Raw genomic sequence first — 24,973 nt, forward strand, 5'->3', positions numbered from 1 at the left:
ATGCCCAGTGCACTCCAGCACAAAGCAGTTGCCATTGGAATAATGGCTTTGAGGGCAATTCCAGTCAACCAGGGTTTCACACACTAGGGACTTTACAGACAGGAAGTCGTGACTAAATTCTGCCCCCACTTAGCAGAGCATCAAGAAAAATACAGGAGTTCGATCCCAGAAACCATAGCCCAGACCTGCCAGGTGCTGCACCCTTTTCATTCCCATTTGCCCTGTATTTTTTTTTTCAAAATTTGGCAATATGCCTAGAAACTACAGGAAGTGCCTCTCAGGGAGACTACTAGTTGGGAAAAAAAAGATAAGCATTTAGCTCTATTGTTCAGATACTAACTTCTTTTTTATTTAACAGATGGATATAGGTGTGGGATCCTATTTCATAAAAAAAAAAAAATACAAATTCTGAAAAAGAATGGGAAAAAAAGATGAGGTTCTTATTGAGTAGAGCTAAAGAAAAACCATTAATACTCAAAAATTGAAAAGGTTAATGACAATAATAGTAGCTGAATTTTTATACAAAACCCTCCTTATTGTTTATATATTCACTGTACATATATCTGGTACCAGGTTTGCAAAAAAAATCACTTACCCACTTGTGTATTGAAATGTGGTCCCCATATACCACTTTGTGCAAATCTTTGCCACAGGTTGTGTGTGTACACTCACAGAAAAAGTTTTAAAGTCATATAAGATGTTAGATCATAATAAGAAGTACTGACATTAAATTCTGAAAATTATTTTCTAAAGCTAATAGTGCTGCTGAGATCATTAGGAATAACGGAATTAAGAAGCAGAAATGCAAACATTATAAAAATTGAGAACATTTTTAATTGCAAGGTTATTGCTTTGCATAAAAGTTCTGTACAAGTGGTCACCAGTAAATGTGTAGCTAACAACAGGAAAGTCCTGTTTAAGGCTTTATACATCTCCATGACAATGCTCCATATTTATCCCCCTGTCGTTTTACACAGCAGAATAGCCTGGTCCTGAAGGCTTGAATGCCATGAAGTAAAAATGCCAGTTTCAGACCTTCTTGAGACCTGAGACATACAAAGTTGAAATTAAGCTGCTATCCTTAGCAAAAGTACATATTATGCTATATTAGAAATGTAGTCCTCAGGAAGGGCTTTATAGGTGTATTTTTATATACTGATCTCTTCAGAGTCTTGGAGAATGCTTTCCAAGACCTTAACTTTGCTACAACAGCTGGTTATTCTGTAGACTGAAAGCTGTCCAAAATGTTGTAAGCTGCGAGAAACAGAGAAACCCTTCCCTTTGATAAACTCCAAGCTGAAAGAAAGGAAAACTGTGTCACCATCAACAACTAGGACTGTGCACATGGCCTATTTGGATAACAATGAAAAAAATCTCAACCTCCAATGCTTATCCAGTCACAGGAACTGCTGACTTTAAACTCGACCAGCAATACCAACTTAACATAGTAAAATACTGTGTATTACATGAAATTTTACAAGAACAGATGTCTGTTATTTTTAACCCAACTATTTCAAGAAATCATGAGTAACGTTCTTGAGAAGAAACAGTGGGAGAAATAGTTCTGCGGAAGAAACTTATGCCTATGCACTTATTAAGAGTGCCCGTGAGTTTATTCCACAGAGATCCGCCCCCCATGAGCCTGTCTTTTCATTCTGAACTTTCCTGGCAGCTGAGCAAAGCTGTGCTTCCTTTCTTCTAAACCTACAGTTCCCAGAACCCATTGCAACATACCCTCTCAACATTAAGTAATCCTCAGCTAGGAAAATTGTTATAAAAACAAAGGTTCTTCCAAAGTCCTTGAACTTTCATTGCTTGCAGACATCAAAACCCCACATCTCTCATCTGACCCCCATAATTCCTATTATGGTATACAGTTGAGGCACTGAACTAGTTTCTGCAGTTCTACCAGTGCAGCCTTAAAACTTGCGATAAAAACATTGGCAGAGGAAAGAAGTAATAAATCAAAGGGGAAAACAACTTGGAAATGTGTTTTCCATGCTGGAACATATTTTAAGAACATAGGTGATCTATGCAGGGGACGGGAAGAATAGTGCAAACTAACTTTTAGTAATTATGGAAGAGACAAAGACAGTGATTAGAAATTAAATTCAAATTGAAAACCACTCAGCCAGAGTCTGAATTAAGGACATGCTGAGTGCTAGAGAGAGCTCTGAGATACAGATACAGCATGCGTTACTCAGTTTTTTGTGCTAGACAATTAAATGAAGCAATTAGATTTCATAAAGTAGCCAATTACTTTAGGACTGAAACAAAGGCTGGAGGAAGTACAGCTGCCTGTGTTTTGGGAATGGAGAAGAAGGAATATAAAACATTGCATTCGAAATATTCACAGCAACCAATTTGTATGAGTAATTTTAATTAAAAGTCTAGAAAATTTCTTTTACTTCTGTCATGAAAACAAGCGACTTCTGAAAAAAAATGCCATCACAATATGCAGTATATAATTAGTGATATTTTCAAGCATCATGGGAAATGGCAAGCAAGTACTCAGAGATTGCAAAGGTACCCAAAAAAACAATCCACCAAAATAAGAGTTCTCCTGAGAGAGTAGTTTTCACTGTCAGCATGTTTTGATGTGCTGTCTTTTGAAGGCTATGAGGAAACAAAGGCTCTCAAGAGAAATTAGGAAAAAAAAAAAAAAAAAGCAGATATGCAGGCAGACATTATTGCAGAGTACTGAAGAAAGAATTTGATAAAATGGGCAAAGTCATTTGCCTTATGCATTCAGAGTTTTAAGTACACGCTAACACTCTAGTGCTAGCACAGACTTCAGGGAACACCAAAGCATCTATCAATTTAACTTCTGAACACATCCTGTAGAACCCTGCAGGTTTAGAAAAGAGGCATAAAGTGTAATTTTAATTAATTATAAAACAACTACAACACCCTTACCAGAGCATGACTAGTGGAGAAAAATAAAGAAAACAATTTTAATAGTTATTCATGGAAGGCCTGTCTCCCATGCATACATCATGCTCAATTTTAGGCTCCTAAGGGCTGGCAGAAAATTTTTCCCAAGCAACAGCATTTGAAAGCTATTCCTGCATTTATTAATATTTTTTTTCTCCTTTTTCTCCCCTTCTCCTTTTTGATGTTCCAAGAGTGACATGATAATATAAGGCCTGGTTAGCACCACTCCTTTCTTTATAAGTGTCCTTAGCATTTATTTTCTCCTAATTAGAGATCCATTTCATAGACAGCAATTCTATAAAACAAAGAAACAGTTCCATTTAATTTAAAGAAATAGTTTTAATGAAATATGCACAAAATTATACAGTATAAAACTTTAATTCTAGCTATAAAAGTGAGTCCAAAATAGTGATTTTGAAAATAAAGATTGCTGACCAGATAATAACACATTTCTTTATGAATTACACTCCTTCCCTCCCTCCCAATAAAAAATTTTTGTTCCACTTGATTTTGTTCCTCTCACAATCACCTTTTCAATCTTTAATAAAAATAGTTTTTAATTGGTCCTGAAGTACTAAGAGATGGCTGCAGTCTAGGTCTTTGTTTTCAAACATCCATTATGTACAAATCCTTGAGTTTCGCATCTTGAGGCAGAACATTTCTTGCAGATGAGCACTTGGCTACAACAGCTGTTCCTATTGATTCTTAAAATATCCTGACAATATGTAGTAGGCAGTATAGTTTTTAATATTCCTGCTATGTTTATCTTCTGTGAACCAGAAAACTTAGGTCAAGTAGGTAAGGAAAACACTGGACAGATTGAACTTGGAACTGTTGCAGAGCTGCTTCATCACAAACATAACTCATTTTGCTAATTTATCCTCTATTCTGCTCAGAAAGATAGCTTAGATGCTGGAAGAAAAAAGTCTGAAAATTTTATTTAAATACCATAGAACAAAGACCAAGCCTATTAGCAGTCACTAAAACTTCTGAGCTAGTCATCTAATTGAAGTGCAGCATTTCATCTCCTACCACAACTTTGGAATTGACAACTGATGCTGACAAAGTATTGAAGGGAGTACTTAAAGAACTGCACATGCCAAAAAAACAGACATGGAAACTTGTGTTACCCATTGCTCCTTTGCTTGTATATCATCACTGATAGTGAGCACACTAGAATTAAAATGATTCTCACATGCATTTTTCCATAAAAAACTCTAATAAAAAGTTCACATTTCAGCAGCTTCCCTTCTACACTAGAATCACCAAATTCAAGAAAAACTTGAAAATTGTGAGTGTCAGAAAGAGTAGTGATGTATTACATTCTGACGCCCAGCCTTCATAATAGCACCGTGTAATGAGAACTTGAAAGGGGCTAAGTCACACAGGTACAGTAGCAAAAATAAAGCCTCTCCCTTCAGGTATCTATCTATGTAGTTAGAAAGATATTTGCAGTTAAAAATCCTACTTCAAGATGACTTGATGTGAAGAATCTTAAAACATTCAAGGCTTTAAAAAAAAAAAAAAACAAGTCTGTTGTAAACATTTGTGAGATGCTTAAAATTTCTTCGGTACTTTCAGGAGAACATTTCCCTCAGGGTGATGTTTTCCATCTAAACATCAGGAAGCACTTTAAGATTTTTATTTGCTGCAGGTGACAGAGCACTGGCACAGGTTGCCCAGAGAGGCTGAGGAGCCTCCATTCTTGGAGATTTTCAAGGTCCTGGGCAACCTGCTCTAGGTGGTGCTGCTGCTTGAGCAAAAGAGCTGGATAAGGTGACCTCTGTAGGTCCCTTCCAACCTCTACCATTCTGATTCTGTGTATGAAGGCACTTGATACAGTTGATTTCAACATGTTTATTTTCAAACTGGGCATATTTTCTGCCAAAAAAAGCACCACTAAAATAGTTATTACGCCTTTTGCACTGCCATCTTACAGAGTGAGGTTACAGTCTTCTTAGTATCCTTCTACTGATAGCAAATGTATTCAACAGATTATGGACAATATTATCTTATGCCACCTAAAACAAAAAAGAACCGCTACACAGCAAAGAGCTCTACCTCCTTACCCCTTTCACACTACAAACAGGCCACTTTAAAAAAAAACAAACAAACAAAACAAAAACAAACAAACAAAAGAAAAGCTATCAAGTTTTAGATTACAGCTCCCTCACAAGTGTTCCATGGATGTATTCACAGAGATGTTATCTGAAAAGTACTTGCAATAAAGCTAGTAATATTTTCAGGTGAGAGGCTGAACTAAAGTGTAAGAATTTTTACACAGGGTAGTTTAGTTATTCTGAATGTTAATATCACTTAAAGGGAAGCATCAGTTACAAAGCACTATATGAAACGATTTTTTTTTTATGTTAGTCTTAATCTGACCACAAATTAAGCTATTAATTTAAGGCACATGAATGAATTGCAGAATTAACAGAACCAATGACAGTGATTTTGGTTTTGAACATGGGAAGGCACTTCTGCTTTTTAACTTTCACATCACAGATGTGAATGAGTTTTTACACTGATTTCATTTGGTTTCAATGTTCAGTTGCACGAGCTTCTGTTCAACTAGGTCTGCCACCAAGTTCATGTTACAGTCTCGAAGACCTTTTATTAAGTCAGTCACCTTTGCATCTTTCCCCTTCCATTTCTGCCACTCTCGAAGTGACTGAACCAATTGTTCCTTCAAATTAAGGGGATTGGCTGCTATTATTCTGTCCATTTTCACTTCAGAAAAGCCAAGTTTCCGCATCAGCATTTTCCATTCTCTCCCAACATTTTCACATATGACTTCAATAGCTACCTTCTGCAGACCTGAAATAGCAAAAACAATGTTAATGATGGATTTCCAAAAGTAACATTAGATAAGATTTTTATTAAGCAAAATGCTACTACTGTTGCTGTATTACACACGCTGTATGTCACATCATGTCTGAAAAGCCACTGCATATGCCAGGAGGTCCAGGTATATAGCAAACATCCAAGTGACCATCAGGCGTAACAGAGAAGTAATTTCCACTCCAGCAAGCTGTTTGCAGCATATGCTGCCCTCATGGTACTCTTGCAGGACATAACACTGTCCTCTGGAGCAATTAAGTAGCAGAAGCACTGTTAGCAGCGGATTCATCCACAGCAGGCAACCGTGCTCCAAGCAGTCTTGAGGATGTGTATGTACTTATTGTGATTATTTTGGAAAAAAATAAAAATAAAACGAATAAAAAAATCCACCTACGTTTTTCATTCATATCTGGTTGATCTTCAGGTACATTAGCTTCTCCTTCCTCTACAAAATGCTCTAGCCGCGTAACCAAATCTTCTCTTTTAATGACCTTCAGCATCGTTTTGAGACAGTCCACATTGTGGCTTGATATCACCTGCTGCTCGAGGAGGAAGTTGAAGAGCTCCGCGCCGCTTTGGACAGACTCGAGCTTCCTCTTCCCAATCTTGTCCTGGCAGAGGAATTTCAGGTCTCGCAGCTCCGCGGCCGACAGGCTCGAGGAAAAGGAATGCAGCAGGGTCAGAAACGGGTCCATGGTGCCGAGGCCTAGAGGGGGGCCGGCGCCGGGCGAGACGCGGGCGGCAGGGGAAGGCTGGCGGAGTCCCGCCTCCGCGGGCGGCTTTCGTTCCTGTTTCCGCTGAGCGGCTCCGCGGGGAGGCCGGGCACTGCAGGGACGAGAAATGAAACGAAACGAAACGAAAAGAAACGAAGCGAAGCAAAGCCCAGCCCCCGCCCCGCCGCGATGGCGGAGCGCTGCTGCCCCAGCCCTGCTCCCGCCCGCCAGCAGCCACGAGATGGCAGCAGCGGGCTCCCTGTCAGCCCTAGAAGATGGCGGCCTCCGCCTTGGTGCCGGGCGGTTCCGCCCCTCAGGCGGGCCCTGCTGGCGGCGTCTGGCAGCAAAGGGCCCCGCGTGTTTTAAAATAAAGAATTACGAGGAAGCGCCCCCATCGCCTGCGGGTGCCCGGACACCTCAGCCCACGGGTGTCAGCAGGCTCCATGTGGGGTGTTTGGGCTGCGGCTCCTGCTGCCGAGTCGCCCCGCTGAGGTGTCAGAGGCAGGCAGCAGCCTGCTGAGCTCCCTGCCACCCGGTAGTGCCCGAGGCGCTGACAGCACCGAAATGCTGGTCGCCGTGCTCGCTGCCAGCTGGTCTGTTATTAGGAGCCGCACAGTGCTCTAAATACCTCGGAGATTAACTGCCTTGTTATGTGGTACTGAATTAAAAATGTGTGCTTGGAGCCAGGTTTGACGCTGCCCGCCGCCTGCTGCACAAGTAGAGCCAGCTCCCTGCGTCCTGGTTTCGGTTAAGCTGTAATCGTAATGTGTTTGTGCCCAGGCTGGGGGATCTGTAGATTCCCCATTAAACACAGAATTATTAGCCTTTTCGTGAGAGTTATCACTTATTTTTTTTACCTACCACCTAAATCTACAAGGGTTATTTTGGAAGCTTTTTTTTTTTTTTTTTTTTTTTTTTTTTTCTTTTTGCAAATGGGGGAAAGGAGACCAATTATTGATGAACAGACTTGACAGACCAAGAAATGCAGCACCAGAGACCCTTTCCCAAAGAGACACTGCTATTGCCATGGCATCTCTGGCAGCCACCTGGGAAAGCAGCTTCTGCCCTCCACGCACTGCCTCTGCTACCCCCAGAGACCCAAGCCTTAACCTAGAAATACCGGACTTGGCATGTGGGCCTTGTTGCTCACAAAGGTTAATTGTGACATGAAATAACTTCTGACCTTTAAAACTGAAGTAGAGCAAATTTTAAGTCTTCATGTCTTAAAGTCATTTTTTTTAGAAGGTTAAAGGTTGTGAACTTTTCTTGAAAGGGAAAGTTCAAGTTCATGACATTGTTTTGTAGGTCTCCAAAGTTCAGAGCAACCATAGAGGTTTACTGCACAGCATAGATAGGAACAAGGAAAGTCCTGAACTACCTTTGGATTATTCCCGAAACTATCCTATTACTAAGTTGTTCCCAGTGCATCCTTTAATTTATTATTGTTGCAACACACAAACAGAACTTTGGTCCATGCCATAAAGAGATTGCAGTCTCAGATACACAAACTTGGGAGTTATCATTTTCCTCATCTCCTTCTCCAGTCTCACATTCCAACTTGAGGAACAACTCCTACTCCCAAAACATTTCTAAAACTCCCACAGGCACAAGCCCTCCTTAGATAAAATTGCTAGATTTTCAGCATCCTGTTTCGGTCTGTTACACAGAGCCAGTCTTGCCCATGATCAAGAAAGCCAGTAAGTGGAACTAGCTACATGGATGAAAGCCATTTGTGGACTAAACAAGTTTAAAGCAGATATTATTTTTTTTGAGTCCCTAATTGTTGCAAATTGGAGGGAATTAGCTTGTTGCAGGGTCACATAAACTAGGATGAGCTGTGCCTGTATTGAGGGTTGTATTTTCTCTCTGCAGTCCTGAAGATTCTTTAATGTGGAGGAATGAGCATGAATAAAAAAGTGTAGTATGATGCCAAGAAGAAATATAGTTGCAGTGTGTGAATTACAGAATCACAGAATCACAGAATTTCCTAGGTTGGAAGAGACCTCAAGGTCATCGAGTCCAACCTCCAACCTAACGCTAACAGCCCTACACTAAAACATATCCCTAAGCTCTACATCTAAACATCTTTTGAAGACTTCCAGGGGTGGTGACTCCACCACTTCCCTGGGCAGCCTGTTCCAGTGCCTCACAACCCTTTCAGTGAAGAAGTTCTTCCTAACATCTAACCTAAAACTCCCCTGGCTCAACTTAAACCCATTCCCCCTCGTCCTGTCACCAGGCACGTGGGAGAACAGGCCACCCCCCACCTCGCTACAGCCTCCCTTGAGGTACCTAAAAAGAGCAGCTCCCTCAGCCGCTCCTCGTAGGACTTGTTCTCCAGGCCCCTCACCAGCTTCGTCGCCCTTCTCTGCACCCGCTCAAGCACCTCGATGTCCTTCTTGTAGCGAGGGGCCCAAAACTGAACACAGTACTCGAGGTGCGGCCTCACCAGAGCTGAGTACAGGGGGACGATCACCTCCCTAGCCCTGCTGGTCACGCTGTTCCTAATACAAGCCAGGATGCCGTTGGCCTTCTTGGCCACCTGAGCACACTGCTGGCTCATATTCAGCCGACTATCAACCATCACTCCCAGGTCCTTCTCTGCCTGGCAGCTTTCCAACCATTCCTCTCCCAGTCTGTAGCTCTGCTTGGGGTTATTGCGCCCCAGGTGCAGGACCCGGCACTTGGCCTTGTTAAACTTCATGCAGTTGACCTCAGCCCATCGGTGCAGCCTATCCAGATCCTCCTGCAGAGCTTTCCTACCCTCAAGGAGATCGACACACGCACCTAACTTGGTGTCATCTGCGAATTAACTTAGAAAGCAGATGTAAATCCTAATAACAGCATAAAAAGTATAAAATTCAGTTTAAAATCTCATTTTAATATTGCCAAGAAAAATAACTTCAAAACAAAGTGTGAGGTGGAACCAAATCACTTGGCTCCTAGCTTGTGCCTGGTGATATTAGCAGGCCAAATTCAGAGACAAGTCTACATGAAGGATGTCTAAATCAGCATAATTTATTCTCTGTCACTTGACAAGCATCAGCTGAGGTTTGTATGAACTTAGTGGTCACATTCAGCACTGCTGTAGGAAGATGTGTGAAAATAATCCTATATATCAATGTAATTCTCAGGGAGTCTAAATTAATAACAAACATGGAACTAAAAGATATAAATCATCATTTAGTTAAGATATAAATCACCACTTAAATGCTTTTAAATTCACTTCTAATGTCTGGCATAGTGATTTAGTGGCCCCTTTTGTTATATCTGAATCTGGCCTGCTAACTCTACACATTCACAGATGAAAATACCAAAGGAATGTGCTTTCCTCCAGTTATTTCCTTTGAAAGCGATTTGGGGCAGGGTCGGCAAAGAAAATATTTGCAAGGGTCAACAGATCATAACGGTTCCACATTAGAATAAAATTTAATACAAATGATTTAGTAGACCAGCTCAGATTTCAGTGCGATTTTCCCAGAAATTGAGTGCTATGAATGATTCAGTTCCTCACCACGTAATTTATAGGTTCCTTGAGGCAAGACGATTCCTTCCAAAATGCTGCAGAGGGAGCTCGAGGCTTTGGAGTGCTCACTGCTGAGCTTTTTGACTTGATTTCCACTGAAAGAGCAGGACAACGAGAACAAAATGATTCATTTCTGCCGATTCTTCAGAACGGTGTCGGTCACCAGGACATACAGGAACAAACACACATTTAGGGAGTGTGGAAGTGAAGCAGCAAAGCAGGGGGCTGCCTTTCCCAGGGGCTGTGCACAGCCATAGTGTGTGAATATGCGTCGAGTAGCTGACAACTCTTGGGTTGCTTGCAAGTGTTCACGATTTATTAAACTGCTTTAAAAAGCAGTGAGTTAGTCTACATGTCTTGAAGAGTAAGAATGTTGTGACAAAATGTTTGTGGCTGTCCTGACTGTAGGTGATTTACATCAATTTGCGTAGAATTTTTGGAAGATGCTTTGTGCTTTCCAGCCAAGGCAAATTAAATTTTTGGTTGCCCTTCTTTATTCTAGAATCAGTGTAATCTTCTACACAGCTGTGGAAATGTTTGACAGTTTCTCCAGGAGCTCTAATCTGATCCAATGTAATCTGATTTGCTATTAGTGCTCATTAGCAAGTATATGAGTGTTTGAGTCCAGCTTTGATGACTCTGTTTTCTCAGGAATAGTACTGTCAAGCAACTTATTCTTGATATGACAAATAGCTTTCTGTACATATTAATAGCTTGCCCTCTCTTTTCAGCCAGTCCCTCTTCTGTAACAAGGGATGTGCATGTAGTGTACTGTTGACACAGAAGAACTACTTTTAAACCAGCTATTTTGGGTGCTGGTTGCAACATAGCTATTTCAGCACACTAAATAGCGTGGTCAAATCAGAGATAGTAGCACAGATATTCAAAGAAATGACTCTCCTTTTTGAGGCCCACAGCAAGGGTTACACACAGAGGTACAGTTTCCAGTGTTCTATTTATTTTTATTTATTTATTTATTTATTGCTTTGCTTTTGTTTTGAGCTACATACCTGCTGCTTTGTATGTATTTTGCTTAGTTTTGGTAAGTTTGGACTTTATATCACTGCTATCAGGTCAGTCCTGTCCCATCAGAGCAAAGCTCAGCTCCTGGGCCTGTAAGATGCAAATGATGTGCTTCTGTAGGAATTCCTACAATCTGTTTTTTCAGAGCAGAGGGATGTGAAAGTCTCCATGGATCATGACTATATCTTTACAGACTTGTGAAGGACTGTTACTGATATTGTAATTGATTTGAATAATATGCAGGATGACAAGATGGTCAACAGGTGTTTTCAGATCTGAAAACTGTAATCTAATTAAGGAAAGCTTGATGTTCTACTGCTGTTTACAAGCTGCTTGCAGGTACTTGCTAAATTGTCTGGGATGACTGTTGGGGGTGAGGTAGAATTGCCAAAGGCATATTTGTTTTATTTTTTAGCGAATGGAAGCAAAAAGGTGAATATCCATATGGTGGGCGTGACATCAAAATCCAAAGCATTCCATCATTATAAGATAAATTTGTGTTCTGCTGGATGCCTTACAGGTGGATGGCATAGTGCTTTGGAAAGCCCTGCTGCTAGAGAGGGGAGCACCCTAGCTTTTTTGACTAGGTAATGAAAAACATGGTGGGATGCAGTTCCTAGTTGCCCGCATCCACAGAAATCAGAGTACTTAGGTGATATCCTCTTTATGAATGAAGCAGCTTTGGTAACTTTCCTAACATAACAGACAATTCAGTAACAACCCAGGGAGAATTTAAAATTCTCATCTCGGACAGTATTGAAAAACAGGTTGGACAAACTTCTTGGTATAGACTAGATATATTTAATCTTGTCTCAGTACTGAGAAATTGTCTATCTCTTGAGGTTCAGTCATTTGTACGTTTCTTTTATTATAACTTCCATTATCTCTCAAGGGACTTAAGAGCATCTCAGTTTCTCTTTATTGTTTTCAGGTTAAGAGCAGTAATAAAAAAATGCAAAGCACTCCCTACTGATTTAATTAGGCTTTTTTTTTTTTTTTTTTTTTTTTTTTTTTTTTTTTGTATATTTGCTTGTTTTTTACTCTGTGGTAAATAAACTGACTTCCCTAAAATATCTTAACCAACCTATTCAATGCCTCACATCTATTGTCTGCAAAATCATAAAACATGTTTCCAGCAAAGAAAAAAAACAATATATATATATATATATTTATGGTGAATGAATTGAACTGTCCATATTTCCTTGTCAGAGATTACCTCTTTGTTGCTATGCTGTCTCACTTAGAAGGAAATGCTCTCTAGTACAGAAACTGTTTGTGAAGAGACTTAGAATTCTAGGAGAAAACTGCCCATGATAAAAGGGACTATAGGAAATGTCAAATTAATGTAGGTTGAAGGAGAGAAAATCAGAAGCAGACTGTGGGAAAAGCAAATAAGTATTGAAAAGAAAGTGAACTCCAGCATGAATAGGTTGTATACAGATAGAAGATCTGGCCAAGTAACAACAACAACAAGCAATAAGTTGTTAACAGATGCTTGAACTTAATATTGAAACAGAAGAAGCGTTGATATAATTCTGTTGATATAATTCTTTTGTGTTATTGCTGGCAGAAGACGTTAGTTTAACTTTAGGGGAAGGGTAAATCCTAGACTTTTGTTTGTTTTCTCCAACTAAAAATCTCTGACTTGACTTTTTACCTATTTTTGTAGGGACTTTTCATCTTACTGTGTAAGTATGAAATCATTCAGACAAACATTTCACATGTCAGTAAAACTATGTGTATATACTAGACTAGAATGTTTCATTCCTCTAAACTCTATTTATTATTTAGGCTATGTAACATTAATTTAGCACTTTGAAAAACAGAACAGAGAAAACAGAAAATGAGGGTTGTCTACACAGGAATGTAATTGTAAAATAAGCCAGGGAGGAATTAATAATAATAATAAATAAAACAAACAAACAAACAAAAAACTTGTCTGAATAGTAGTGAATTATCATTATATCTCTTTTGGGGAACTAGACTAAGCTTACCTGTACAACACTGGAAGTGCCCATGCTCAGAGCGTTACCTCAGCAGCATAGAATAGCTATGGGAGGTAGGTATTTTGAGCAACTTCCTCATGAAGATGAACCTATAGCTGAATATGATACAGAGATGCCAAAGCTCGTGTTAATCTATGCCAAAGGCTGTTCACATGCCTGTCTTCCGCAGTGCAGTGCAGAGATATTAGTGTGGGTCTGAAGGCAAAATATCTCCATTAGGGTGGTGAAGAGCCATTGTACTTAAGTCATTTGTGTGTCCAACACTAGCTCAGAGCCAATGGCTCTCGTACCTACCTTGTATCTACTGGAGACTGCTCCATTGCGCAGTGGTGTGCTCCGTGGCTGACTGAGAATGAAGCAAATGAAATTAAGGTATGATCTCGAGGTTGCTATGAATCCAGGGAAATAATCCAGCAGTTCTGATTGCCAGACTCCTAAAATAATATTAATTAATTTCAGAAGAGTGTATACATTTGTTCTTTATACTCCTGGGCAACTGTATTGCAGGTTCCCAAGCCCAAAAATAGCACGAAAAGGTAAATACTTACCATGTTAAGATTTATTTTCGTGGATATAAAATAAATGGAGGAATTTGTCTTTGGTCTCTTTTGCTTTGGAAAGTACAACATTCTGAGTATCATGTTAGCTTAGCTTAAAATTAACTACTTTAGAGAAAATCAATCAATTTTTCACTAGATTGCACCACTTGGAAGTATCTCTTATAAGCACGCAAACAGTCCTAGGATTTCATCCTTCCCCTTAAGGAAAGGGGGTTCTTCCCCCTTCCTTATTGAGTACAGCACTGCACAGTTTTTGTCTGTGAATATTCCTGTTTTAATCTCTTCTGAATTGGAGCTACTCATTGTTATTCTGCATATTGACTGCAGAAAGTGTCATGAAAAATGCAACCTTTTTCCCAGACAGGTTTCTGCATTCATCCTGCCTGTTCACAGACCAGAAAATTTCTTTCGGAGTTACTAAAATTTCACCTGAATAAAAATAAAAGAATGAGCCTGGCCACACTTGCTTGAATGTGTGAAACTTGCATTTTGTGAGCTCCCTATGTTGACTGCAACAAACCAAGAGGGGGATACATTTCTTAAAAACAAGTATTACCTTAAATACTATGACTGGCAACAGAACTACCAACTGAAGGAAAGATTGGTGAGTTTGGGTTCTTCCCTTCAAGAATGTGCCAATACAGTGTTTTCCATCTGAGTCATTATCTCACCGTCATTGAAGTTGGAAGGTGCAAGTTTTTTTTCAAATCCGATTAAAGAGGGAGTGCCTTGTCTGCTCGAACACAGTGCGTTTATTATCTGGAGCAGTCATTTCCTTTTAAAACGTGAATAGTTTTATGCAGCCATTAAGTGACACAGGATATGACTAGGTTAGTTACTCACAGGAATTTAGAAATAATAAATAAGAAAGCAAATCTGGTTTCATCATGCCCCTCCCTTGATTCTTAGGAGAGGGGGAGTAAAAAGGATTATTTTCTGTTCCCTAAAGAAACGCGTCAATTTGAGCTAGTCCTCAGCATTGTAGGCACAACCACATCCAAGTTAGGCTTAACCCACAACTTGGAATTAATTTTCATACACAAACACAACGGAAAATTGTTGTTTTTTCCTAGAAATGGAAAGTCTATAAAGGAACATAGCATGCTGAGAGAACATATTAATATCATACAATACACAGGTATGTGTATTTATGTATATATACTTCACCTACAGTCAGTATACATTACGGTATATAAAGAAATAAAAGTTGCACATACCACAGCTTTGTCTGCCTACCCTCAAAATGTGTATACTGCATTTTCTTATTTTCCTGAAAAGCTCTTTTTCAGAGGCACAACCATAATAAAGTGACAATGTGAGATCAAACCCATGTTCACACTCTCTCTTGAATACACATATACACATACACATTTGTTGTTTTTCACCAGTGTTTGAGTTTGAGTGATTTTTTTTGAGCAGAAGTTGCACTTATTACATCTTTACCAAGTACCTGATCCTGGATTAGATTAAGCTCCACAAGATGCCCCAGAGATGGCTACCAGCTTAGCTCTCCAACTCTCTTTGGTCAGATCTAAAAGAAACACATTGTAAAGATGTGGAGAAATTTGATTTCAAAAGTAGAATTCAAAAAGATAGAAATGGAGAGATTCAGTAAAATTTTGGGGCTCTCAGCTTTACTTCTTTCATTCCCTGAAACCAGGAAGAAGATGCAGCTAAAATTCACATCCATTTACTCTAAGGACTTCTATTGTTCCTTTCCCTGTTACAAGTCCCTCTCTTTCCCAACAACCCTTATGTAAAGTAAAATACCTGACCACTTGTAGGAGCGTAGCCTGGAGTCCACCAGCTTGCAGAGCCACTTCGTTATGCACATTGTCTCTTTGTGACCTGAGGATTTGTGCTTTCTTGGTGGCACAGGGGCTCAGCAGAAGAAGGAGAGCAGTAGGTGAGGATCACTCTGTAATTTGATCTTCACTTCAGGAAAAGTCACTGCAGGGAAACATGATTTTGAACTCTTTCAAGGTAAAAACGGCTTATACTTCAGGCCTCCAACTCCCTGATATGCGATCTAATCAATAAAAGGCAGGTGTCCCAATTTTAAATTGAATGAAATTTTTTCTTTAGGAACCCACACTTTGAGAGAAACTTTGGCCTCTAACCAACTTTCTCAACCTTTAAGCTTCAGACAGGCCTGAAAGCTCAATTTCTCCACTGGACTAAGCCTTTTTTATCAGTAAACCTGGAGCAGGCTAGTCTGCTGAGATTTATTACTTTCCCACTTGATGGTTAATTACTTGTGAGTAATTATATTTCTTTATGTACAGATATGTTTGGAAGATTAATACATTAATAAATGTGAGCAGCTCAGCTAATTATATGCTCCTACCAGAACAGATGGCAATTCCATACCTGTGAGCACAGCAAAGCAATGATGCAATGCTGCCAGCGTGGCTTGAGGCTGTCGGCACAAGCAGAAGCCACTCATGTGCACGTTGTCTGTGAGGCTTGAGAGACTTAGCTGCTGAAGGGGCTGCAGTAACTGGGGTCTGACTTCAATGCTGGAAATGGCATGAGAGTTCATAAATCATTCTGAGCAATGTTAAAAATAAGTGTGTTCCTAGAGGAACACGTGAGAAACACAATGATTGCTCTGGTTTAACACTAAGGACTCAAAACTGGTGTGCCAAATCTGGGATTAATCTGCAAACAAAATGTAAGATGGTGCTATTTGGGTGATTGTCTCTCTTTCTAGGCTCCTGAAAAGAGATGCTTTTTTGAGCAGAAAAGTTGTCTGGCATGCTCTCAGTGAAAAGCACTTGTTTCACTGCACCTGCTTATTTTCAATTGCCAAGGCTCTCAGTATTATTTGCAATACAATACAGTCAGTGGAGAACACAGTCACCAAGGTTTCACTGAAGCCTGAGAGGTCTCCCCATTCTTACTGTGTTTGTGTTCCATTTCTCATCACCTTCCAACTTTCACCTGAACATAAGATCAACAGTACTGCACTGCTTGGCACAATGTGACTGTACGTTGCTCAGAAAAGACTGGCAAAGGATTCCCTGATAACCTACATACAAGACGGACTTGCCTTAGGAAGCAATCCTCGTTTCAGCAATACAGCCTCTGTAACTGATCTGCAACTCGCTTGGATTTAAAAACATCAATCAAGTCTTTTCTTCCTCGCTTCCCTATCTGCCATTTTTCCCCAGCCTCTAAACTTCAGCTAGGAAAGATAGCTATTCTTCTTTCATTTAGAAGTAAAAATATGGAATAATCTTCTCTTCCATTCTAAGAAAGTTGGCTTCACCATAAAATTTTAACTCTTGCTCTGAAAAATGGGATTTTTTAAGCTTTTAAATTTATCTGCACAATACTTTATGTTTTGATTCTTTTTCTCATGAGAATCTTGATTATTACATTTCCCATTTTGGCACCAATTTTCTCATACATGTGGTACTAAGCAAGATGAAGGCTGTTGCCTCAAAAACCTTCATACTTGTGTAACTAGCTAAGTTAACATGACCATACAATGCCTTATATTTTCGGAGCCCCTTTCCTTTTGGAAACTAACACAACGGTATGTAGAACTCTACTGCTTACACAACTCATGTGCATCAATATATTTTGGCTTTAGCTGACCCTCTGGGTTATGATAGTACCATAAAGTGAGTACTAAGAATTTTTATTTCAAGTGGAACCAATCATTCAATAAGCCATGCTTAATCTTGCATGGAGTATACTGAAGTCAAAGGGAGTCAAAGAAAACATTTTCCTTGGCTTCAAGTGGCCCTGAATAAGGCTGCATGCATGGCATTAGAAATTAAGGAAGAGCTTAAAATTAAAAAGCCACTTTGATAGTTTTTTCTTCAGGAAGGCCTGTTCAGCTAAAAAAAGAAGGGGGGAAAAAAAGGAACAATATTTTTTCTGTGCTGTACTAAAAATGGCATAATGTATTTGGTCATGGAATAAATTGTACTTGTGTGTGAAAAGAATTGAATCAGCTTGAATGGAATCCACATAAATTTTAGGGTATGTTTTCTTCAGTTGCAAAAGGAAAAACAATTGTTTACTTTGAAAACTTCATAGGAAAATATAAATGTGCTAAAGTGATCTACAAAACTTAGGAGAGTTTGGACTCCTGAGGGAACAAGATGAATAGTAAATTGTTTCATTATCTTTTATTGGAAATCAGAACAGCCAAAGTGATCATTAACAGCTCAGCACCAGAGAGCACTGAGGGTTTAAAAATAGAAATGTATCTGTGCCTTGACTTGAGACTTATTCACCCTTAAGCTATTTAAGACTGCAAAATATTTGTAATACAGTCTCTTAGAAACACAATGACATTGAAATTCAGAAGATTCAGACTTGTACTGTCAACACAATAGGGTGCATGTGATTTCCTCAGATGTACCAACTGGAATTCTGCCTTTTCTACAAACTTTGGGTAGCAAAAAGCAAACACTGTATTTTACCAATGGTTGAAAAAAAATATTCTACATAGCCACTTCCAACTGTAATATTTCCTACTATTGTCTGTATCTGCATCTTCTCATGAAGACCTCCACTCTATAATTAAGTAAACCACTATAATTATTTCCCTGTTTAATACTTATTTATTTATTTATTTATTTATTTAATGAAGGAAGCAAGGGAGCTGGGATATGGGGTTTTGTACTTACAACTTTTTTGTCAGAAGCATGTCAAAAACAGGTTGCATACAAGTCACGGAGATGTCATCAAATCAATACTGAATTCCACTGATGAGATGGATACAATATCACTATCTTTCTTAAAGCCTGTCCCATATGGTAGATGCAAGTCACCATGAAAACCGCTGTTTTCAGTTAATTATTGGTTATTTTCCATTCCCTATTTTTCTTGCCCCCCGCATAATTTTTACTCAAATTTGCTATTGGTAATAACAAAGTTTGTTTCTGCTTGCATCACAAATATGAAAAAAAATACTTTCATGAAAAGTAACACAACAGCACAAATCTCTTTATGGAAGATATTGCCTTGTATCTCATGAACTCAACTCGATAGATTTGTCTTTAAGAACTGAGAAAACCAAACCCATTTCCAAATAGGCAGTGATTTACCCGCTCCTACAAAAGTTACACAGAATGATGAAAAGTATTTTGGTGCAGAATTTTGTGTTTGATATGGATTATTGCTTAACTCAATGACTCATCTTTTGTAGAAAACTGAAGTCTTACCTTTGTTTGGATAGCAAACAAATCAAAGCATGACATAAACCGACTGAAGTGAGATTACTCACACTCCAAAGGAAGTATTTTGCCTGATATGTTGTACCTAGCTCCTACAATTTAACAGCTGAAAGATCTTGAGAGTAGTCTAGGAATAGATTTTCATTGACATTATCTCCAAACAGAATTCCCACCTTCTAAATTAAATTCAGTTACAGCTAGAGGTATTAGTATTTTCTAGTAAGAAAGGAAAAATTGGCATGAAGCTTCACTCTTAGCCTTCTAACAACAGTTCCAAAAAAAAAAAAAAAAAGGAAACTGCAAGCCAGGCTCTGTGTCCAACTCTGCTTGTACAGGTCTCACAGTGCAATAAAAATGTGAAAAACTCAGCGCAGCTTTTCTGCTTCCTGTGCTGTGTCACTTCAGGGCTGTCATTCAGCAGCGTGTGGTCAAGGGAATCACTGAGTTTTGTTACTTTAGTTTTACCATTCATACTTTTTTTTTTTTTTTTTTTCTCCTTGTAATGAATACATTTTTCATTTTAAACAGACAAACCAAGCAGTATTCTTCCTTGTTATAAGCCTACTTCAAATGTCTTAGTGAATACTCTTACACACCATATTCAGCTAAATACCTAAGACCAACGTAAAAAGAAAATGAAAGCTCCCAGGATATAATTCTTCACTGAATGTTGAGAGTATGCACCATCTATATTTGTGCTAGAAGCCAAATCCCCCTTTGTGCTCATGGAGATGGAAACATCTAAGGTGGGATGCATTGAATCTCAAAGTGTTATTTGATCCCACTTGATCCCTCAAATCTAGAGCAACTACAACACAAGATTTGAAATCTGAGTTGTTAGTAAGATGTCTATAAATCACGTAGTTAATACCTGATAAAAATCAAATAATAATAAACCCATTTCTATTCTGGTCTCTGTTGGCTGAGTACACAAGGAGCACTGACTGCAAAAGGCATCAAAGATCCAGTTTTAGGCAAACTATAATGTAAGTTACTGTATTTCTCCAGTCTAATAGTACTCATAGTTGCACACAGAGCACAAAGAGGATTGGGAACAGAAGCTGTCCCACAGAAGAAGCTCTAGCAGATTTAAGTTTATTTCAAATAAATGTTCAAACAAACAAAAAAAAAAAAAAAAGAAAAAAACGAACTAAAAGAGATTTAGTAGATATTTACTTTTCTTAAAAAATGATTCCATGAAAGAGTTTTATAGTTATCTAAGTAGTAATACAGTTTTTATATACAAAATTCCATTTCAAACAATTTACTGTACAAAAGAAAGTATAAGCCACTGTTACTATTTCATGATTTCAGCAAACAATGAAAAATTCTGATAAGTATGTGTTCAGGATAAAGCTCTACCATTTACAGGAATGTCAGTATTAAGCTGGGAACACTTTCAGATAAGTATTTACAGATGAAATTCCCCTAGAGGAAGTTCCCTATGATGTCTCTTCAGAATAGGTAGTTCATGTTTGGCTTTCTTCTGGATCTTTTGGGCTACCATATGATGAGAAAAAGAACACTTCTTCAACAGGATTTACCTAATTTATTTGCACTCATATTTCTACTGCAGTCCATGGGTCTGATCTTGTAAATGCTTACTGCCAGGAACAATGCTTATTGTGTGAATATACCAGGCAGGATTTGGCCCTGTAGTTGTAAGATACCATAAATTACAAATTTTAAAAATAGTGACATTCCTGCAAGTCAAAATACAACAGAAACAAGAGTTAACAAAATATAAGCCCTTTATTAATAAAAATCTTTGGTTGAATCAATATTTTAAATAAGTTTCAAGAATATTTGGTTAATACCATTTTCTTTCTTCCACATAATATCTTTTCTGGTATCTTCTTTGGACAGACTACAGAAAAATATCAAGTTTATCACATACTTTTAAACAAATAAATATATCAAAAGCTAGATATGGCTTTTTTTTTTTTTTTTTAAGTTCTAGTATTAATCTTTAAATTAGTTTGGCAAAGGAAAAAAAAAAGAAAAAGAAACAAGTAGCTGAAAACAGTCTTGATGTCGTTTGGTTTTGTAACAAACCATACAGTAGTTAGACTTTAAAGAAATCTTTACATTTTATTTTATTCAGTTTTATATTCATAATGCAAGTGCCATGGACAAGACAAAGCGATAAAAGAAATTAGGTTAATTGCACCAATATTATTTGGAAGTGCAGTTTATCATTTGACAAAGCAAAATTAAAATGTACTATATTTAAAAAGAGTTGAACTGATGGGATTTAGATAGGCTTCTTAAGTAACGATTTCAGACTTGTACTTTAAGGAAGCTCTTATATAAAAGACAGGGTATTTTAAGACAAAAGAAAAGTCCTGTAACTAACTGAAGGTCTGGTCCTGTAGCCCCATTGCAGGCAAAACTTCCATTAAAGACAGTAAGTGGTACATGTTTTGGATTTACTCCTCTGGCATAGCCTCTGGGAAATGCCATTCAGCAGTACAGTCTGCAGGGTAAACTGGCTGTGAAAGATGCGTGCAGACTCCCTTCTCCTGCAGAGCATAGAGGGCTACAGAGAAAAACCTGGCTAAGAAAGGGATGTGCTAAAACAACAGGAAAAAGGGACTCTCCTCAGCAAGAATGGTGTCTGAGTGCTAGGCAGGGCAGTGTGACTCACTGTAGCTCTACATGTGCTCATTAATTCAGGGCATTTACCAAAATACTCCATGGTAATCAACCTGCTGGGAAGATCTCCCAGATTGTGCTGCTGTCACCTTGCTATGAGCTAGGAGCCTCTGGGGGACAGCTCAAACACACATGATGCAGTCTGGGGCACCAAGGTAGCTTCCACCACATCGGTTGTTCATTGGTAAGAAGGACTCTTCCAGATCCACTTTTCTGATGCTTGTGAAGAGAGCAGTGCTCAGTGGAGGTGTCAGGCATGCAGCAGAATGCCACACGTGCCTCAGGCATGTCTTTGACTCTAAAGCTCAATGGGAGCTTTGTTTCAGACCTGCAGGTTTATAGATGTCTGCTGGCAGAGCTAAACCGTATCTTTGAAAGCAAGTAAGTCTGGTAAACTTTGCATGGTTCCTCTCCTGCCAAAAGGAATACTAGGGCACACTCTAAAGCTGATTTTGCATACAAAGTTGTCCCACAGACCTGCAAGCCAAGGGCTCCAAAAATATTTTAAATTAGTATTATTATTATTACTTAAAATTTACCTTTAATTATTTAATTGTCTAAGTTCAAATTCTTAGAGAATCTCTCTGTCAAGATGTACTAAGTACTAAGTGCATTTATTAATGCACGTCAATGTCTATAGTGTTATCTAATGATGACATACAAAAATTCCCTGCATTACTGCTTGTGCAAAAAAAAAAAAAAAAACACAACATATTATCAGAAATAGATCATGGTCCTCCCCATTTGTAAGAAGAGCATTTCTCACAAAAATGGGAGTAAAATGGCAGCACATCCTTCAACATGCACCAGGTTGTCCATTTGTCAAGTCCTGCCCTTTATGTGATGGCTTATGTACCAGTGGAATGCCCCAACATGCTCAACTGCCGCCTCTTCTATACGTCAAGAGGATACGAGTGGCAGGAGGACAAGCTCCCACTGTGGCTCCTGGAGAGTCTGGGGCTGTGATTGTTACAGTTTTCACCTTTTTTCTTGTCCTTGTCTTTCCAGGTTTCCAGCATTTGCAGCTTCCCCTGCTCTTCTCTCATGAAGACCTCGACCATGAGAACCTTCTCTTTATGAATCTGCTGACTAATGTCCTTGGGAATGTCTGGGATAATCCAGTCAACAAAGTCACTCATAAACATGACCAAGTTCTGAAAAGTAAATTGTGAGAAAACATCAGCAAGGTCAAATGCAAGGATGACTGTGGGGAAAGGGGCCATTTTCAGTGTATTTGAGAAGAAGAAAAGACAATATTTGAGTTGGGCTCAAATGCATGTCACAAATGTGATACTGAGCCAAATTTACCTCGACTTCCTGTTCATACTAGAAGTAGACAAAAATGGCAGGCACAGATCTCTATGATTTAAGTACAAATACTATCATAGCTATTTGGAAATCAAAAGGAAATACTGTAACTGGTAAATAAAGATTAACATCAGCAAGGCAGAAGCTCATAGCAAGTGGTAAAATGAAAGCTGGCAAAAAAACCAACATTCCAATTCAATGTTTCTGATTTAAAATCTCGGTTTCATGAAGGGGAAGTGTTTTAAATAAAAATATGTATTTTGTTGAAAAAGGAATAAAAGTTTTGAAATAAGTTGTTTACATAAGACACAATTAAACATCTGTATCACAATAACTAGCATCACTGTTGTGACTGAACAATGTCACAGTAAATAACTGCAAGATTTTGCCTTCTTGTTCAGAGGTGAGATAAAATACAACTGGAAAATTTTAGAAATTCCACTTCTGGGCTAGGTCTAGACATTATTTTGGAATAAATTTATGCTTCTTCACTATACATGTTGATGTCTTATTGGAGAAACTGGTGGGACCTAATTAGCATCAGTCTTGTGCTTTCCTACTCACTAAGGTCATTAAGTTGCTTCTGGATCAAACCAGTTCAGGGAATCATTGGGGACAAAGTAATTCACTGGGGATACATCTGGATTGTATGGAAAGCAGCAGGAAGGTAAACAAGGACGGGCAAATTCCTTTGATTTTGCAGGAAAGAGCTGTGAAAGAAGATACTTTCTTTGGCCTAGTAACTTATTTCCAAAGGTAGCTTGCTCTAGTTAGCTGAAGAGATATGGTAACTTTTTGTTTTTCACATAAAAAGTGCATGCAGTATAACATACCTGGAAAACTATCACAAATGCTAATCTTGCAGCTAGGACAGCCCAGAAATCCTTTGAAATGTCATATTTGTTTTCAGACCAGGGGGGTTCTCGGTAATCTTTGTATCTGCAAAACAAGACTCAGTAGATAGTGATGTCATTCAAACATTGTAGCACAATGAGGAATTAACACCAAATGGTTGAACAGTAGATCAAACCATCTAAAAGTGAGTTTGCTATTAAAGCATTGCTCTATACTAACCTCTCACAAATAAGTTACAGCTGAAAGCCACCCATAGCCTTCAAGTTTTAGTCAAAATTAAAGGTCTGCAATCTTAATACTCTCTGATTAATACAGATAATATAAACTCTGCATAAAGACAGAGTAAACTACACAACTCAAATTGTTTCTTGGTTTTAAAATCAACTTTCAATGAAAACAAATTAACATATTTTTCAGACTAACATTAAAGATGAAAATACAGATTCAGGTTCATAATGTATGCTATGCTATATGGTGTTCTGTGTAGTTTATGACTCACAAAAGACCACCACCAAATTCTGCTGTATAGAGAGAATATGAGAATTTTGCCTTAGCTGTGGTTTCCGGAAAATCTGTGAGCTAATCAACAATAACCTGTTAGGAATGGGACCAAAACCACCACCACCACCACCAACTATTACATAGAAACCACAGCATCCTGTCAGTACTTTGCAAGAATTTGGGCTTCATATTTTCAAATGATCTAAAACTCTCTGGAATATGGGAGAAATGATGAAATGGGAAGAGGAAAGGCTGTGACTAGAATGCAGATAAAGCTGCTCTTTTAACAAAGGACTTTGCCACTAACACTTCCCTTCTGTAAGTTTTGTGCTAGAAGCATGTTTGCCAACCTAATTTATCCTCTGTCCAAAGATTATGAGAAGGAAATCAGGAGAAATTAAAAGCAAACAAAGCTAATACATGTACAATTTTGGTTGTTTTTGTCTTTTATCTCAGAGTGATTTTTCAGCTTAGCAGTAATTTCAGCCTATGACAATTTCTAAGAAATATAAATTTTAAAGTAATACAACTATAGAGGTGTTCTTTTTCTTGGTCAGTCTGTGTAATTTTTCAGCGTATGTGTACCTAATAATCTTTCTTTTTATCTTTTTCTCTGTTGGTGTGTCTCTTCCACCCTTGTTCTCTTCTTCCCCTTCTTGCTCCCATTTCCCTGTATTATTTAGTCTTTTAGGTTTTGCTGTTTCAAGTGCTTCCACTGTTACATTTGGCTTTGGTCCCCAGTTATAAGCTTGAAAACATTTGCTTTGAAGATGATGTGTATCTATGAAGGCTCGGGCAAAGCATGCATTTCAGTACTGACTTAGATTACTTGATAAACTGAAATATGCAAACAATA

General features: G+C 38.5%; 2 protein-coding genes and 1 long non-coding RNA gene across 7 annotated transcripts in view; all 3 read right to left on the bottom strand.

Annotated features, from left to right (window-relative positions):
- Positions 1-4,776: 4,776 nt before the first annotated feature.
- On the bottom strand, positions 4,777-6,773 carry FADD (Fas associated via death domain). Its single transcript, XM_084520796.1, has 2 exons — positions 6,170-6,773; positions 4,777-5,751 (listed from the first exon to the last, which is right to left on the bottom strand). Exons 1-2 carry the CDS (start codon positions 6,468-6,470, stop codon positions 5,465-5,467), a joined length of 588 nt encoding a protein of 195 aa, XP_084376922.1. The 5' UTR covers positions 6,471-6,773; the 3' UTR covers positions 4,777-5,464.
- Positions 6,774-9,971: 3,198 nt separating this feature from the next.
- Positions 9,972-16,063, bottom strand: LOC311437037. The gene is made up of 4 exons (XR_014693212.1): positions 15,974-16,063; positions 15,379-15,553; positions 13,338-13,477; positions 9,972-10,109 (listed from the first exon to the last, which is right to left on the bottom strand). It is a non-coding gene; the product is annotated as an uncharacterized lncRNA (long non-coding RNA).
- A 3,886-nt stretch (positions 16,064-19,949) lies between these two features.
- ANO1 (anoctamin 1) overlaps positions 19,950-24,973 on the bottom strand; it is a 78,689-nt gene continuing 73,665 nt past the window's right edge. For all 5 annotated transcript variants that reach the window (XM_084520801.1, XM_084520800.1, XM_084520799.1 and 2 more), the window contains 2 exons: positions 23,595-23,700; positions 19,950-22,607 (listed from right to left, as the gene is read on the bottom strand). In XM_084520801.1, the coding sequence (XP_084376927.1) occupies positions 22,347-22,607; positions 23,595-23,700 (367 nt within the window). In that variant the 3' untranslated portion in view covers positions 19,950-22,346. The remainder of the gene's footprint in view (positions 22,608-23,594; positions 23,701-24,973) is intronic.

This window comes from Aythya ferina, assembly GCF_964211825.1.
Source record: "Aythya ferina genome assembly, chromosome: 5".
Classification (NCBI taxonomy): Eukaryota; Metazoa; Chordata; class Aves; order Anseriformes; family Anatidae; genus Aythya; species Aythya ferina.